This window comes from Ambystoma mexicanum, chromosome 3q, assembly GCF_040938575.1.
Source record: "Ambystoma mexicanum isolate Mex_15411 chromosome 3q, UKY_AmexF1_1, whole genome shotgun sequence".
NCBI classification, from domain to species: Eukaryota; Metazoa; Chordata; class Amphibia; order Caudata; family Ambystomatidae; genus Ambystoma; species Ambystoma mexicanum.
Window position 1 is genome coordinate 223,198,462 of NC_090926.1, and position 13,054 is coordinate 223,211,515.

Below are 13,054 nucleotides of genomic sequence, written 5' to 3' on the forward strand. Positions count from 1 at the left end.
ACAAGGGCTGCAGGTTGAAAAATAAGGATACATGGGGATAGAGGCTTATGCGGCCTGAAGTATACAAAAGAAGGCCAATAAGCAGTTTGGTTTAGGGTGTCTCACCCTGACTATCTAATTGCTAAGTGGGGCAAGGTACCAAGGGTTGGCTTCTGTGAACGTGCCAACGTGGTGCATTGCTTACTCTTGTGCTTGTGTTGTTTTTACAGATGGGGGCAGAAGGTGCACCTACACCTCTTCAGGTCAAAGTGAATTAAAATGTGTAAGGAAGCAATGGATTACAGCACATTTATTAAAGATGGGCGGGTAAAGGAAAAAATGGCTCGCGTTCCAACTGCAGCCTGGCTTGAAAGATGAAGGGCCCTTGCTCCCTAGATTTGTGAGCATTGCTCATATACAGATAGGGAGAGTTGTGAGAAAGGGACATGGGAGTCGTTTGTGGAATTTGTGATCGACCCATCATATCTTTACTGTACACCTCTGTGGTGAATTTGTACTGTGTTATATTGTAATGGCTTTTACTACACAATAAAGTGGTGATGATGATGAAAGAGACAACAAGAGTGAAAGTGAGAAAGAGGGAGACAGACAAAGCAGGACATAAGAGGGAAGAAGAAAAGGTAGATGCATCGATCCACGGGTGGTGGCAGGGATCAGAGAAGGGAGGCTGAGATTGACAGGGGTCATTGTTGGGGATGGCCCAGTCTACCAGTAGGTTCAATATGCATCTTGAATTGGGATTTCAATGTCTTAGTGACATTCTATCAATGTTTTCTGTCGACTTGTGGATTTGCCTATGGCGTATTGAAAAAAGCAACTTTAACACAGTCTATTATCACAAATTTGTTACACTTTTGCTTTCCAAGATTCCATGGATACGTTGTATCTATGGGACCTTCAATAAGATATGATACACCCATTGGTTTAATGATCCACATTGCATACCAGATATGGAAGGACGATTATTAAGAAGTCTTCTTTGCATCACTTTGAGAGTGAAGAGACATTGTCAAATACGAGAAACTTAGTATAAGGACTTAACTGCCCTTTGCCTGATGTAACATCCCAGCCGTTCTTAGCGGGACCCGTTAAGGGACCTTGGAGCAAATAACGGGCCCGCTATTAGCAGGCCCGTTATTTGCTCCTTCCCCATTCCAGTTGAGTCCTATGGGGGCTCAAATGGGAATGGGGAATGGTTTACTGAATGGGGACTTACCGGGTCCTCCAAGGTTGGAATGACCCGGTAAGTCTCCGTTCAGTGAGAACGGACCCAGGTTTGCAGACAGCCTTGGCGCTAATAGCGCCATGGTTGCCTCCAAACTCGTAATGACCCCCGTGTTTCAGCATCCGTTCCCTTTTTCGTTCTTCTCTGTTGCATTCTTTTACCTAAAAGTTGACCCAAAAAATATTGTGATATGATGCATACACTAAGCTTGGATACATGCAAAACAGGTAGGAAAAAAGTTGAATTACAATGTATCTTTGCACCAATCTGAAAGCCCATATACCATATACTTTGGCAAAGTACTTTCACCCAAAACTATAAATGACACTGTAAAGTATAAAGTTTGTCATAATTTCTTCCCAACTAGCTGCTGATTTCGACCCGTGGGGACAATGAGAAGGTGCAGATGGAGCTGAGCCGTCTGCAATCAGAGAATGATTGTGCCAAGGAGGAGGTGAAGGAGGTGTTGCAGGCTCTCGAAGAGTTGGCCGTGAACTACGACCAGAAATCCCAGGAGGTGGACGACAAGAACCTCCAGAACAAGATCTTGGCAGAGGAACTGTCACAGAAAGTGGTATGTTAAAGGCCCACCCAGGCTCACTGCTTTTGATCAATGAATTGGTCATCATGGGCCCTGCCTTTGGGTAACCAAATAAAACAATTTTAACAGCTTGAAATACTTTTGCTTGCACAGGATATGGGAGGATTATTCTAGCAGTTTGATCTTCTCTGGCCGGTTCATTCCTCCAAGCCCTTGCCCCTGAAAACAATCGGTATCACTACAAAATACTGAATCCTAGTACTGCAAGGCTGAACATGTATTTTATTTCGATTTTTAGCACTTGTGTCGAAAATGTACATGGTAAGTGGGGTAAAGGTATAAATTAAGCATGGAGGTAGGGCTCTGCAGGGGGTCTCCCCCTCATTAAAGGTGCAAAAAATCGAGAAACAAAAGTCAAACTTTTCGACCTCATAGTAAGTTTGCTGTAATTATATAGATCCATAAAAAATGCCATTGAGAACCTTGTATCCAAAAGACAAAGTAAAACACACTTGTGTGATCTCAGTGCATCAGTGCGACTTCATAAGGGGTGTCCGCGGCACTCTGCGGCATACGTGTGTCTACTGATTCTCATAACATTGAAGGATACTGTAGGACACTGCATTAACTGGTTGTAGCTTTAACAGATGCCTCTGAAGGCTTACTCCAGAATCTCAGCCAGTGCCATAATTTGACACTGGGAATTATTGCTGCACCAGAATCTGTCTCTGACATTCAGAACCACATCAGAGCAATGCCATACTTTCATTGGCCACTATCCCTCACTGATGTCTCTTGTGTTTTAATGGACTTCTTTTTTAAGTGGTTGTTTGGTCATGCTCTTTTGTACGACTAGAATTTGACACTTTCTTTAATAGGTATGCATATGTGTATGTAGGGTAGGGAAGAAGGGGGCTGGGAAATAGGGGTAGTAGAGGTAGGGTACTGAAGGGAACTCAGACTCCGGCCCACCTCCATAATAAAAATAAATTGTAAACGAAAATAACCACTTTTTTATTTTTTTATTTTTTATTTCACACAGTTTATACAAACTTTTGAAATAAAAAAAAAATGAACTCCTAACACAATTCATCACAATATGAACTAAAACTAAATGTACAACTAAGCTTAGAAAGACTACGATTGGGAAAAAAAGAATACCACACAAACCAAACTCTAGGCATCAATTCTCAGTTACTGCAAGGAGAGATTTCTTTCATTTCTGGACAGCTGGCACCGACTCCAACATCTTTTGAAGCTGATCTAAGAACCTCATTAATGCTAGCGAGAGTGATTTGCACTCGCTGTTGTTCATTTGCCTCCACCATTCCTCCATGTTATAAGTCAGACATTTTTCCAGCTCTTTCCTTAGGAATTTCTCACGTTGGTCCCTTAGATTATGGCAAGAAAGGACTAGATGTTTTAAATGTTCCTCTTTGCTTAAACAGAATCTACAGTTTATATTTCTGGGCTGAATCATTCGTCTATGCCTTAAGATTTCTTTGGTTTCAAAAATATTTAGGCGTAATTTCAGGTATAGTCTTCTTAGACGTTTACATGGTGCAATGATCATATATTTGGGCAGGGTGTTGAGTCTTTTGGCTTCAAATGGTGAATTGTTCATACATTGATGGTTTAATCTTTGCTTTCCAGTTTTGATCCAATCAAGTTCCAGCAACTTTTTCTTTACTGCATTTGGGTTATTCCATAATGTTGTTTTATCTGTGTCTAACTGCTTCAGGATATCCATGCATTGTTGCCTCCATTCTGTCCATGCTGTTTTCCTTTGTACTTTCCGCTCAATTCATATTTTAAATGGTGGTAGATCTGCTTCTTCCTTGGTCTTTCTGAATAGCGATAGCTTGTTCCATATTAATCTAGCATTTAATGTAGAGACCCCCACTTCATACAATATACATGCTGTTGGACAACTTTGTGGGATCTGGAGGATTTGCTTCCAAAAGGAGCCCTTGCATCTTGACCAGATCTTTGCATCACAGCCAAACATATTTTTGGCTCCATATGTTAGTATAGGAGTAACCTTGCTTTGGTAAAATGTTCTTATCGGGGTGTAGGAAAATTTACCGTATTCTTTTTGCAGAATTATTCCCTGAAATGTTAGTTGTTTGCAGTTGCTTAATAGTTTTTTCTTCATTGGCTCGTCATTTATACTAGAGTTTATGACAGTTCCTTGATATCGCGTATATGGAACTTTATTCAAGTTCTTTGATCCAAGGGCCCATCTTGACCTATTTTTGCCTGATAGCCTACCTCGTTTGTTTTCCAGCACTACAATTACGGATTTAGCGACATTAATATCCAACCCTAGTTCTTCTATAAAGGTTTTTAGTGCAGTCAATTTTCTTTGTAGGCCAATAGGTGTAAGGTCAAGGATGACCATATCATCTGCATAGAGAATGTGATTTATATGAGTTCAATTCACCATTGGAGGAAATGACACAACACACTCTAATGCTAAGCCAACTTCTGATATATAAAAGTTGAATAGGGTGGCTCCTTAGGGGCAACCTTGCTTCACCCCCCTTTCTGTAGGTATAGGGTTTGTCAGGTTTCCCGAACCATCCAACTGAACTTTTATTTAGGTGTCTGAATGCAACTCTTTGATTGCCTGAATTAGGCTGACATCACACCCTCTTTTCTTAAGTTTTGTCCATAGCGTTTCTCGATCCACACCATCGAATGCGTTTGCCATATCGATGAACGCTAGGTAGACTTTCTGGCCTGTTCTGATGGCATCCATTTTCAACAGGTTTAGGATGAGGAGATTTAGGCTGCAACCTACTCCTTTGATGAAGCCAGACTGACGCTCATCAAAGATCTTCTGTTGTCTAATCCATTTCATCAGTTGAGCTAGCATCAAGCTTGCAAAGACTTTCCCCACCACATCAAGAAGGGCTATTGGCCGATAGTTTGCCGGATCTGTGCGGATACCCTTCTTGAATAACGTTACTATAATACCAGATTTCCAGGTTGATGGAATATGTTCTTCCTTGATTATGCTCTGAAATAGGATATCCCAGAATTCAGTCCACTCCTCGATGTTCATTTTAAGGTCGGCGTTCGAAAGGGGCCAGCAGCTCTGGAGGCGCTACTTTTTTGAATACATGATCGAATATCATCTCGGTCAATGGTAAATTCCCATGGTTGACTTATTTGTAGGGACGGACAGGTTGACCTTTTTTACTTTTTTAAACAAGTGTGTGTAATGTCTCTCCCACTGTTTTTCCGTTACCATATTCATTAATATTGCATTTTCTGGATTTGTGGACTCATTTATTATTGTCCAGAAACCTCTTGAGTTTCTTTGATTTAATGCTGTCAGCTGTATCTCTGCATCTCTCTGTTCAAGCGTCGCTCTATACACTTTGCACCAGTTGTTAAATCTGTTTTTAGCTTTCCTTATCGCACACTTACAGTCTGGCTGTCTTGCAGCATATATTCTTCTTAAGTCTTTCCTGAGTTCTCTTTTTTTTAGCGCGACTTAAGGGTCATACTTGTGCTTTCGGTAGTTCGGTTTGTTTTGGGAGTTGTTCTTTTTTATTTTATAGATTTCAAACACGGGATGGTTTTCTATAGAATCCGTTAGGTTTTTCCATTGTTTCAGTCTCATGGTTTCCGTTACTGTTTTGATGTCATTATTTCTTAATCGCAATCTATTGTGGCCAGGTTCTACAGCAATTCGATTTTTTCCATTGTTTTTTGCGTTGTTGACATTTTTTCTTCTGCCACTGTATGGAGACTACATTATGATCACTTTGTTTAGTCTTTGTGTCTTTGAGGTGTGTAAAGTCTTGTACCATTGCTTCGGAAGCGAAAATGTAATCTATTATGGATTTTTGGGGGCCTCTTTCCCAAGTCGGCATTGGTGGAATGTCTCCCATTATCGATCCATTCAGCAATGTTAGATTCCTGTTCATCATTTCCTCTAGCCATCTTTCACATTTCAACCACTCCTTATGATTTCGCACTGCTTTTAGTTGCTCCACTTTATTCAAGTCTCCGCATAGTATGATCTGAGCATTTGGATCTCCTGTTAAGATGTTATCGATCACATTTAGAAGATCATCCTCAAAATGTTGGTGGGTTGTCGGAGTTGTATTCCAGTAGACATTTAATACGTGGAGAGTTCCTGAAGTGGTCAACAATGGGTCAGATGGTTTGAGACATACCGTCTGAAGATACAGTGAGACGTTCTGAGCTGACTTGATTCGTAATCCACACTTTCAGTTAACAAGGATTAGTTGGCCTGACATCGGGCAGCCTTTTTTTTTAGTTACAGGTGGATTTATTGCGACATCAAAACCTTCAACACATAGCGCCTCATTACGACCCTGGCGGAACGGGTTAAACGGCGCCGTAAAAGGCTGCGGCGCCGTTCAACCCGTTCCGCCACATTACGAGTTCCCCTTGCGGGACACGTTAAGCACGCCTGGGAAAACCAGGCATGCATACCGGGTCCCGCGAGGGGACGAGGGAGCAACCAACGGGCCATCTCGTAATGGCCCGTTGTTTACTCCCTCTCCCATTCCCATTCAGCCCTACGGGGGCTGAAATGGGAATGGGGATGAACCGTGTCTGTGTCCTCGAGTGAGGAATTACCAGGCCATCCGAACTCAGAATGGTCCGGTAAGTCCTCATTCCGAGGACACGGATGCGGTTTTGCCGGCAGCCATGCCGCCAATAGCGGCATGGCTACCGGCATACCTCGTAATGAGGCCCATAGTGTTCTTACTAACCATGTTTCCTGCAAACATGTTGTGTCAGCCGTCACTAGGATTTCTGGAAGGGACACGAAAAGATGCGAGAACCCTCTTGTGTTCCAAGTGGCGAGCACAACATTATTCGGTTGATCTTGGCATTAGCTCTTTTGTGAGGCGTTTAGAGATTTTGCTATCCATGCCCAACTGCTTATTTCGACTTCTGTTTTTTGCACTTCCTCTTTTGCGGCTTGATTTGTTTTTCTGTACAGTGGATTCTCTACAGTTATTGTGATTTTCTTTTGTTTGATCTCCTCAGTTGAAATCGAGGCTTGGAGGATCTCTTCGTCTACGATAGCATTTACCATCACTGAGTCTGGGGATCTAACTTGCGTCGATAGTGGGTTGAAGCGCATTCTTGCTTTCTCATTTTTATTTGGAGAGTTTGGTTCCATGGGTTTAGGGAGCTCCTTGTTTGCCAGTGCGTTATCAACTTCATACACCTGGTAACCCACATCCAGCAACTGTCTCTCACACATCATCACTGCTTGAACATCTTTCTTGTCGCTAATATGTAGTAAGACAAATTTTCGATTCATGTCCGCAATAATCTTGATGCGATCTATACGCAAGTTTTTAATGTTCTCAGAACAGGGATCGATTGAAATAGTTGTAGTATGGTGTATCTATTCAACGCAGCATCATTTTTCTTACACTCAATTCTTTCCACCAAGATTCTGTATGGCTGTAGTGCATGTGAGGTCTTTGGAGTCGGGGGGGGGGGGGAATTGTTGGCCACCAATCGGTCTCCCTCCTTGATCTTTTTCGCATGAGGATCTTCTCCATTTTCAGGGACCATCATCTTGTCTTTTTAAGGCCTCAACGCTGATGGTCATATGAGGTTGGGCTTCATTTTGTACTCGTAGACTTTCTTTAGCTTTGCATGACTTGGACTCCATAATCTGCAAACTTAGCCCCCGCTTTTCTTCGAGTGTGCGGAAGGGTTGGATTGCCACCACCTTCTCTCGCTTGCGTCACAGGCTATGAGATCACTCTTTTCTTCGAAGAGTTCTCTTCTCTTCCGGTCTCTCTTTTGCGTTATTGGCGATGTAGAATTCTGGCCCCAATCGAGTTCCGGACAGCTGGATTTTGGCTCCTTTTTCTGCTCTGGAGCGTCCGTATTATCTTCCTCCTCATCCTCATCTACGGTATTACTATAAGTCGGCATGTTCATCAATTCCTTGGTCTCATCTTCATCATCTTCGATCACTAGGGTGTCTATGCTCTCTTTCATTGCTCCGCCGACCTTAGCTTCACCATCAGTTGGATCTTTGTTGGTCGATTCTGCTGTACACCGGTGTCCGGTCATTTGGTCGAAAATAAATGGTCGAATGACCATTTGATCGAATCAAAATGGTAGAAAAAAAAGGTTGAATTTATTTATTTATTTATGTATTTATATGTATATTTTTTTGTTTGGTTGCTTAAAAAATATTTTTGAATAAAGAAAAAGGGGGGTTATGGGGGGAACCCCCCCATAAAAAAAAAATGAACTTTTTTTTCTCCGACCATTTAACATCGATCAAATGGTCATTCGACCATTTGGTTTTCGACCAAATGACTGGTAACCCTGTACACCCTCTGTCGTTATCTTTCCAATGCTCTGTGTTGTTCACAGTGATGTTCAGAGCTTTTATATTTCTAAAGAAGTTGGCAGAATTTAGAGAGTTTTTATTCTTTTGTGCTAGCAGGGTTTTTTTTTTTTTTGCATTTGCCTTGCTTTTTTTCAGTGTCCAAACTTTTATTTGGTTTCGGCGGTCCTGGCAACGTTTTAGGTTTTTCAAATATATCAAACCAATCTCCATCTTTCTTGTTCATCGCAGATGTTGTTAGCTTATTTTTCGATAGTTCTGTTTGGGTGTCCGACACTTCTGGTTTCAGCCGCATGAACGATCACCAGGGGATGTTCTGCTTCCTTGTCTTTTAAGTTTATCGAGCCATTTATCGGGACTTCCGCTGGCTCTTCGAGTCTATGCACCTTTCACTGTTCACTTGTGCCAACAGGACTTTCTATCTGTTCCTCATCTTCTTTATCGGTCTCCTTCAGTGGACTGTTCTCTTGAATAGGGCTGATCGTTAGATTTTTCTCATAGCGGCAATTCTGCTGCAGGGTTTTCTTTGTCGCCTCAGCCCTCTCAACAGAGTGTTGGTTTTTTATTTGGGGGCCTCTTGTGTTGTCCGGAACTTCCAGATCGATCACTATTTCCATAGGTTGCTGGATCTCAGCTCTCCTTTGCTTTGGTTCGGCTACACCCTTTCCATCTCGTTCTTTTTGTAGAAGGAGAAGAGCTTGTCTCGTGACTTCAGCCAAGAGTCTTTTGTCTTCTGAGTTATTTTTGAATGACTCTTTCAGTGCTATTAAGGAGATATTGTTGCCTCTTCTAGTTGTCACAATTTGGGACATCATCTCCACCAAGTCAGCTTCCAGTTTTACAATTTTTGAAATAAGGAGAGCAATCAGAGTCGTTTGATCACAGAGGTTTCCATTTAAGTTCTCATACAGTTTTGTCATAGGGGCCACTGCTGTTGTAGTAGCAGACATCAAGATTGGGCTTAGTTCGGAGATTAAGTTCTCTAGTAAACCAGGTATTAATTGTTGACTTCTTGACCCCTTCAACCGTGGGGTTTTTATACCCAGGTGCCTCCTTTTTCTTTTTACTGGAGAGCTATCTTCATCGGATGAGTCAGAGGAGGAGGATGAATCAATCGCTTCTCGATCTTTCTGAAGTGTTGGAGGCCCACACTCCTCATCACTTGCGTTCAAATTCGTTTTTTCCGAGCCTTTAAAGCGTTTGTTGGGGCCACTCACCTCGTTATCTGAGCTTGCTGCCCGTCTTACTCTTTTTTGGGAGGACAAGATCTCGTCATTTCGGGCCTCAAAAGACGGCGTGTTCAGTTCTAGGTTCAACACTTCACTAATGCTCTTATTCCTATGGTGAGGCCACGTGGATGGTGGCATAGTTCTTCCGCAAGAACTTGCGTGAGATTCTCTCATCGGTTGCATTAGTTTGAGGTTAAGAGCCGCTAGATCTTTTGTCACTTGATCAGCGATCACTAGTGAGTCGCGGCGACCAGGCGGCTGAGTATGAGAGGATACCTCATATCCATCTTTCACGAACTCTGTAGGTTTCCATACATCATCGAATCCTTCTGCCACAGAGGCTGAACTTTTAACCTCTGATGTCGGCACCTGATGTTGGATATCAGCCGGAACCTCACCAACCTTTAGATTCTGTTCATCTTTTCTTGCATGCATAGGTCGTTTTTTCCTGTGGTCCGGCTTCTTCATTGCAGCGACCCTTAGCCATGCTGTTAGTTTTAGTGGAGGAATTGGCCTTCCCACTTCTGTAGTATTCCACAGATGACTCTGAGTTGTTGCATTTATTGTTGCACTCCAAGAATTTGAATTTGAATGAAAAGCTGATAAATGTTCTGTGAGGGGCCTCACTTTCCCTACACCATTGTCACTTTTGTTCATCTCTATGTTCGAGGTACAGCCATTATTGTTCAGTTTTGGCCTTTGTTGTATTGGCAACACTTATGAGACTGCCTCCTTATTGCACACCATGGACCCGCTCTCCAAATGGACACTATGATGGCTTTTTATGAGTAACAGGTGGCATGAACACGCTCACCTCAGCAATGCATGGTTTTTTGTTCAATGGCATGCTCCACGGTAGTGCTGAGATTTTTCCCCACGGGGGGCAGTGAATCACGGCAGAGCACGTGATTTCAGAGGGGAATGCATCACATCCTGGTGGACAATGACTCAGTTTCTGTTTCAGAGGTTTGGGCCAGGAGCCCCATCTGCATGGAAGCATTACCCCCTCACCTCCCGTCTCCTCCTCTTCCTCTCTTTCTCTCCCTCCTTCCCCGCTGAACTCTTGAGTCTCCTGGTCGGATGAACCATCACTCACTGTGGTATCCGGTGTTTGCGGGGCACAGCAGAGGCTCCATTCCGACTCGCAACATGATTGTCAGCAAGGGGCATTAACAGTCCTTCTCCACCCCACGGCATATCGTCTGCTCGACTGCTCAGAGTTTGATTATGGGGCGTGGCTTTCAACAAGACCCGTTTGACCTGTGCGCGAGCCTTTGCAGGGATCACGGTCCTCATACTTGCCAGTTTTGCAGTTTACAGTTTTTTAGCAAAGACAGGCGCACTCCGAGTTCTAAGGGCTCTACGGCCCACAGGGAACACAGGAAACACATTACTGCATGCTACGCTCCGCATAGTGCAGGGGTTTTTGTAATTAGACTCCACCTTCAGCAGCAGCAATGGCAAACAGACTGCTCCAAAGGTAACGGGAAACACACTCCTGCATACTCCGCTATGCTACGCCTAGTGCAGGGGTTTTTGTAATTAGACTCCACCTTCCAGCAGCAGCAATGGCAAACAGACTGCTCCACAGGTAACGGGAAACACACTCCTGCACACTCCGCTACGCTCTGCGTAGTGCAGGGGTTTTTGTAATTAGACTCCACCTTCCAGCAGCAGCAATGGCAAACAGACTGCTCCACAGATAACAGGAAACACACTCCTGCACACTCCGCCACTTTAAAAAAGAAGTTGACAAAAACATGTAGAACCCTCACTGCTGCGCTTGTCTGGCTGCAATAATTGTATCACAGCTTGCCTACTCCTTTTTCTTCTTGGTCTACTTGGCCTATTGTATGCATGTTCACCTGCTGTGACCAGTTTAACGGACTGCGAGTTTTATTATGGACCCCTTATGTGGCTGCACCAAGTACCTGTAGTTAAAATAAACCAGCAATGGCTCCTTGTTAGAGCTGTTTTATTGGTGCACTGTGTGGTAGTTGGAAGAATGGGTTGCCTCAGCGTGGGTATTTATGGAAATCAATGATTTGTAAACGGCTACGCTTTTATTGTGGATAAATCCATCCAGGTGTTGTATCTTCCCTCTGCAGGCCACCATGCTGTCTTTAGAGACGGAGCTGCACCGCATGCAGGAGTTCAGCAGCCACCAGCGGAAGAGGATAGCAGAGGTGCTGAATGGCTTGATGAAGGACCTCAGCGAGTTCAGCATGATTGTAGGCAATGGGGAATTTAAACTGGTGAGTGATCACTACAAGAGTGACTTTATAGACAAGAGTGCACAAGCAAGGCACTGTCGCTGTTCTACTGCAAGGTGAGCCACTGGCACTTTGAACTAGTCATGAAATCTAATCATAGGACACACCACACTCTGGAGTAAGAAGATGTTGTCATCTATGTGAAAATCTAAGCAGATATCCGGAAAGAGGGTCTATCAGGTCCCCACAAATGCTACTTGGAAGCGTCGAGTGTGCAAAGCCCTATTTTCCACTATTGTACTCCTAGCAGCCCTGGGGAACATGGGAATTTGATCAAATTTCAAGCCAGACAAGTCAGAGATTTGCAATAAAGAAGACAGCAGGTCAGCATCTAGGCATCACATGTTAACTCCCCTCCTACTTCACATCCCACTCCCACCTAGCACCTGAATGCATCTGCTAATTGACTTATGGGAATGCCTCTTCTTCTTAGGGTGAGCGCTGACTCTACTCCAGACTTGCTTCCTTATGAAATGAATAATGAAATCATGTGAACCTTCTTGCAATCTGGTGTCTGTAAAAGGCCCGGTGGAGATATTGGGCCAGATTCTCAAAACGTTTGGCACAAGTGAGGAGATGCGCTAGCATTCAGATGCCCTTTTTCACCCCTTTTATGCATTTTCACAAAGAAGGGGACGTTTTTTGCATTTCAATGCACTTCCCGAATCCAGAAATGGGATGCACTTTGAAACATTCAACAATCACATAATTCTCCTGTGCCTGGTTGAACTGGGTACTGGGGAAGGCGCAATGCATCAGAGGTTTATTTCTGAACCTTTCATGCTTTTTCCTTTGCGAGGGAGCTCAGCAGTGTGAGCCGCTGTTTTCCCCATTTGAATTTTCTATCCTTCAAACAAGGATAGAAATGAATTTTTCCTTTTTACAGAATTTAACAGTGACAGGGCCTTTAATGGACTGTCATTGTGAAATGCACTCCCAACACCTACTGGTAACCTGTAATATTTTAGTGTGGGGAGCTAATATCACTAGTGTATGAATGGCGACTAGCCAGCACATCTTTTGCGCTGCTGCCCAGCCCCACTGAAATTTGCAGGTCGCCTTTGAAAAATATGGGACCTGCACATTTCTGAAATAAAAACAAAAGTGGTACCTAAAAGCTACTATACTACTACCCCAAACTTATCCTAAACTACACTATGTACACTTCCATTGACTTATCATGTTTTCTTCCTAAGTTACTTTCATCTCATTCAAACATTTAAAACCTACTGTAGTTTTAGTCACTTTTTAATGTTTGTCTTTGGAACACTGTGTTCCTTTTCTCAATCCTCAATAGGCAGATCTTACCCCGAGGAGAGAACCTACCGACTTAAGGAAAGGACAGTGTCTCTCCATCAGCTGCACAGTTCTACTTATGCTGACATAGTCTTTGAAAGCTCTGTGACATAGAGCGTG

The 13,054-nt window shown here is 43.2% G+C and overlaps 1 protein-coding gene across 2 annotated transcripts in view; it reads left to right on the forward strand.

The window, feature by feature from the left end:
* KIF5A (kinesin family member 5A) overlaps positions 1-13,054 on the forward strand; it is a 902,746-nt gene that overhangs the window by 537,889 nt on the left and 351,803 nt on the right. For both annotated transcript variants that reach the window (XM_069653594.1, XM_069653595.1), the window contains exons 14-15: positions 1,593-1,799; positions 11,474-11,620. In XM_069653594.1, coding sequence (XP_069509695.1) covers positions 1,593-1,799; positions 11,474-11,620 — 354 coding nt within the window. The remainder of the gene's footprint in view (positions 1-1,592; positions 1,800-11,473; positions 11,621-13,054) is intronic.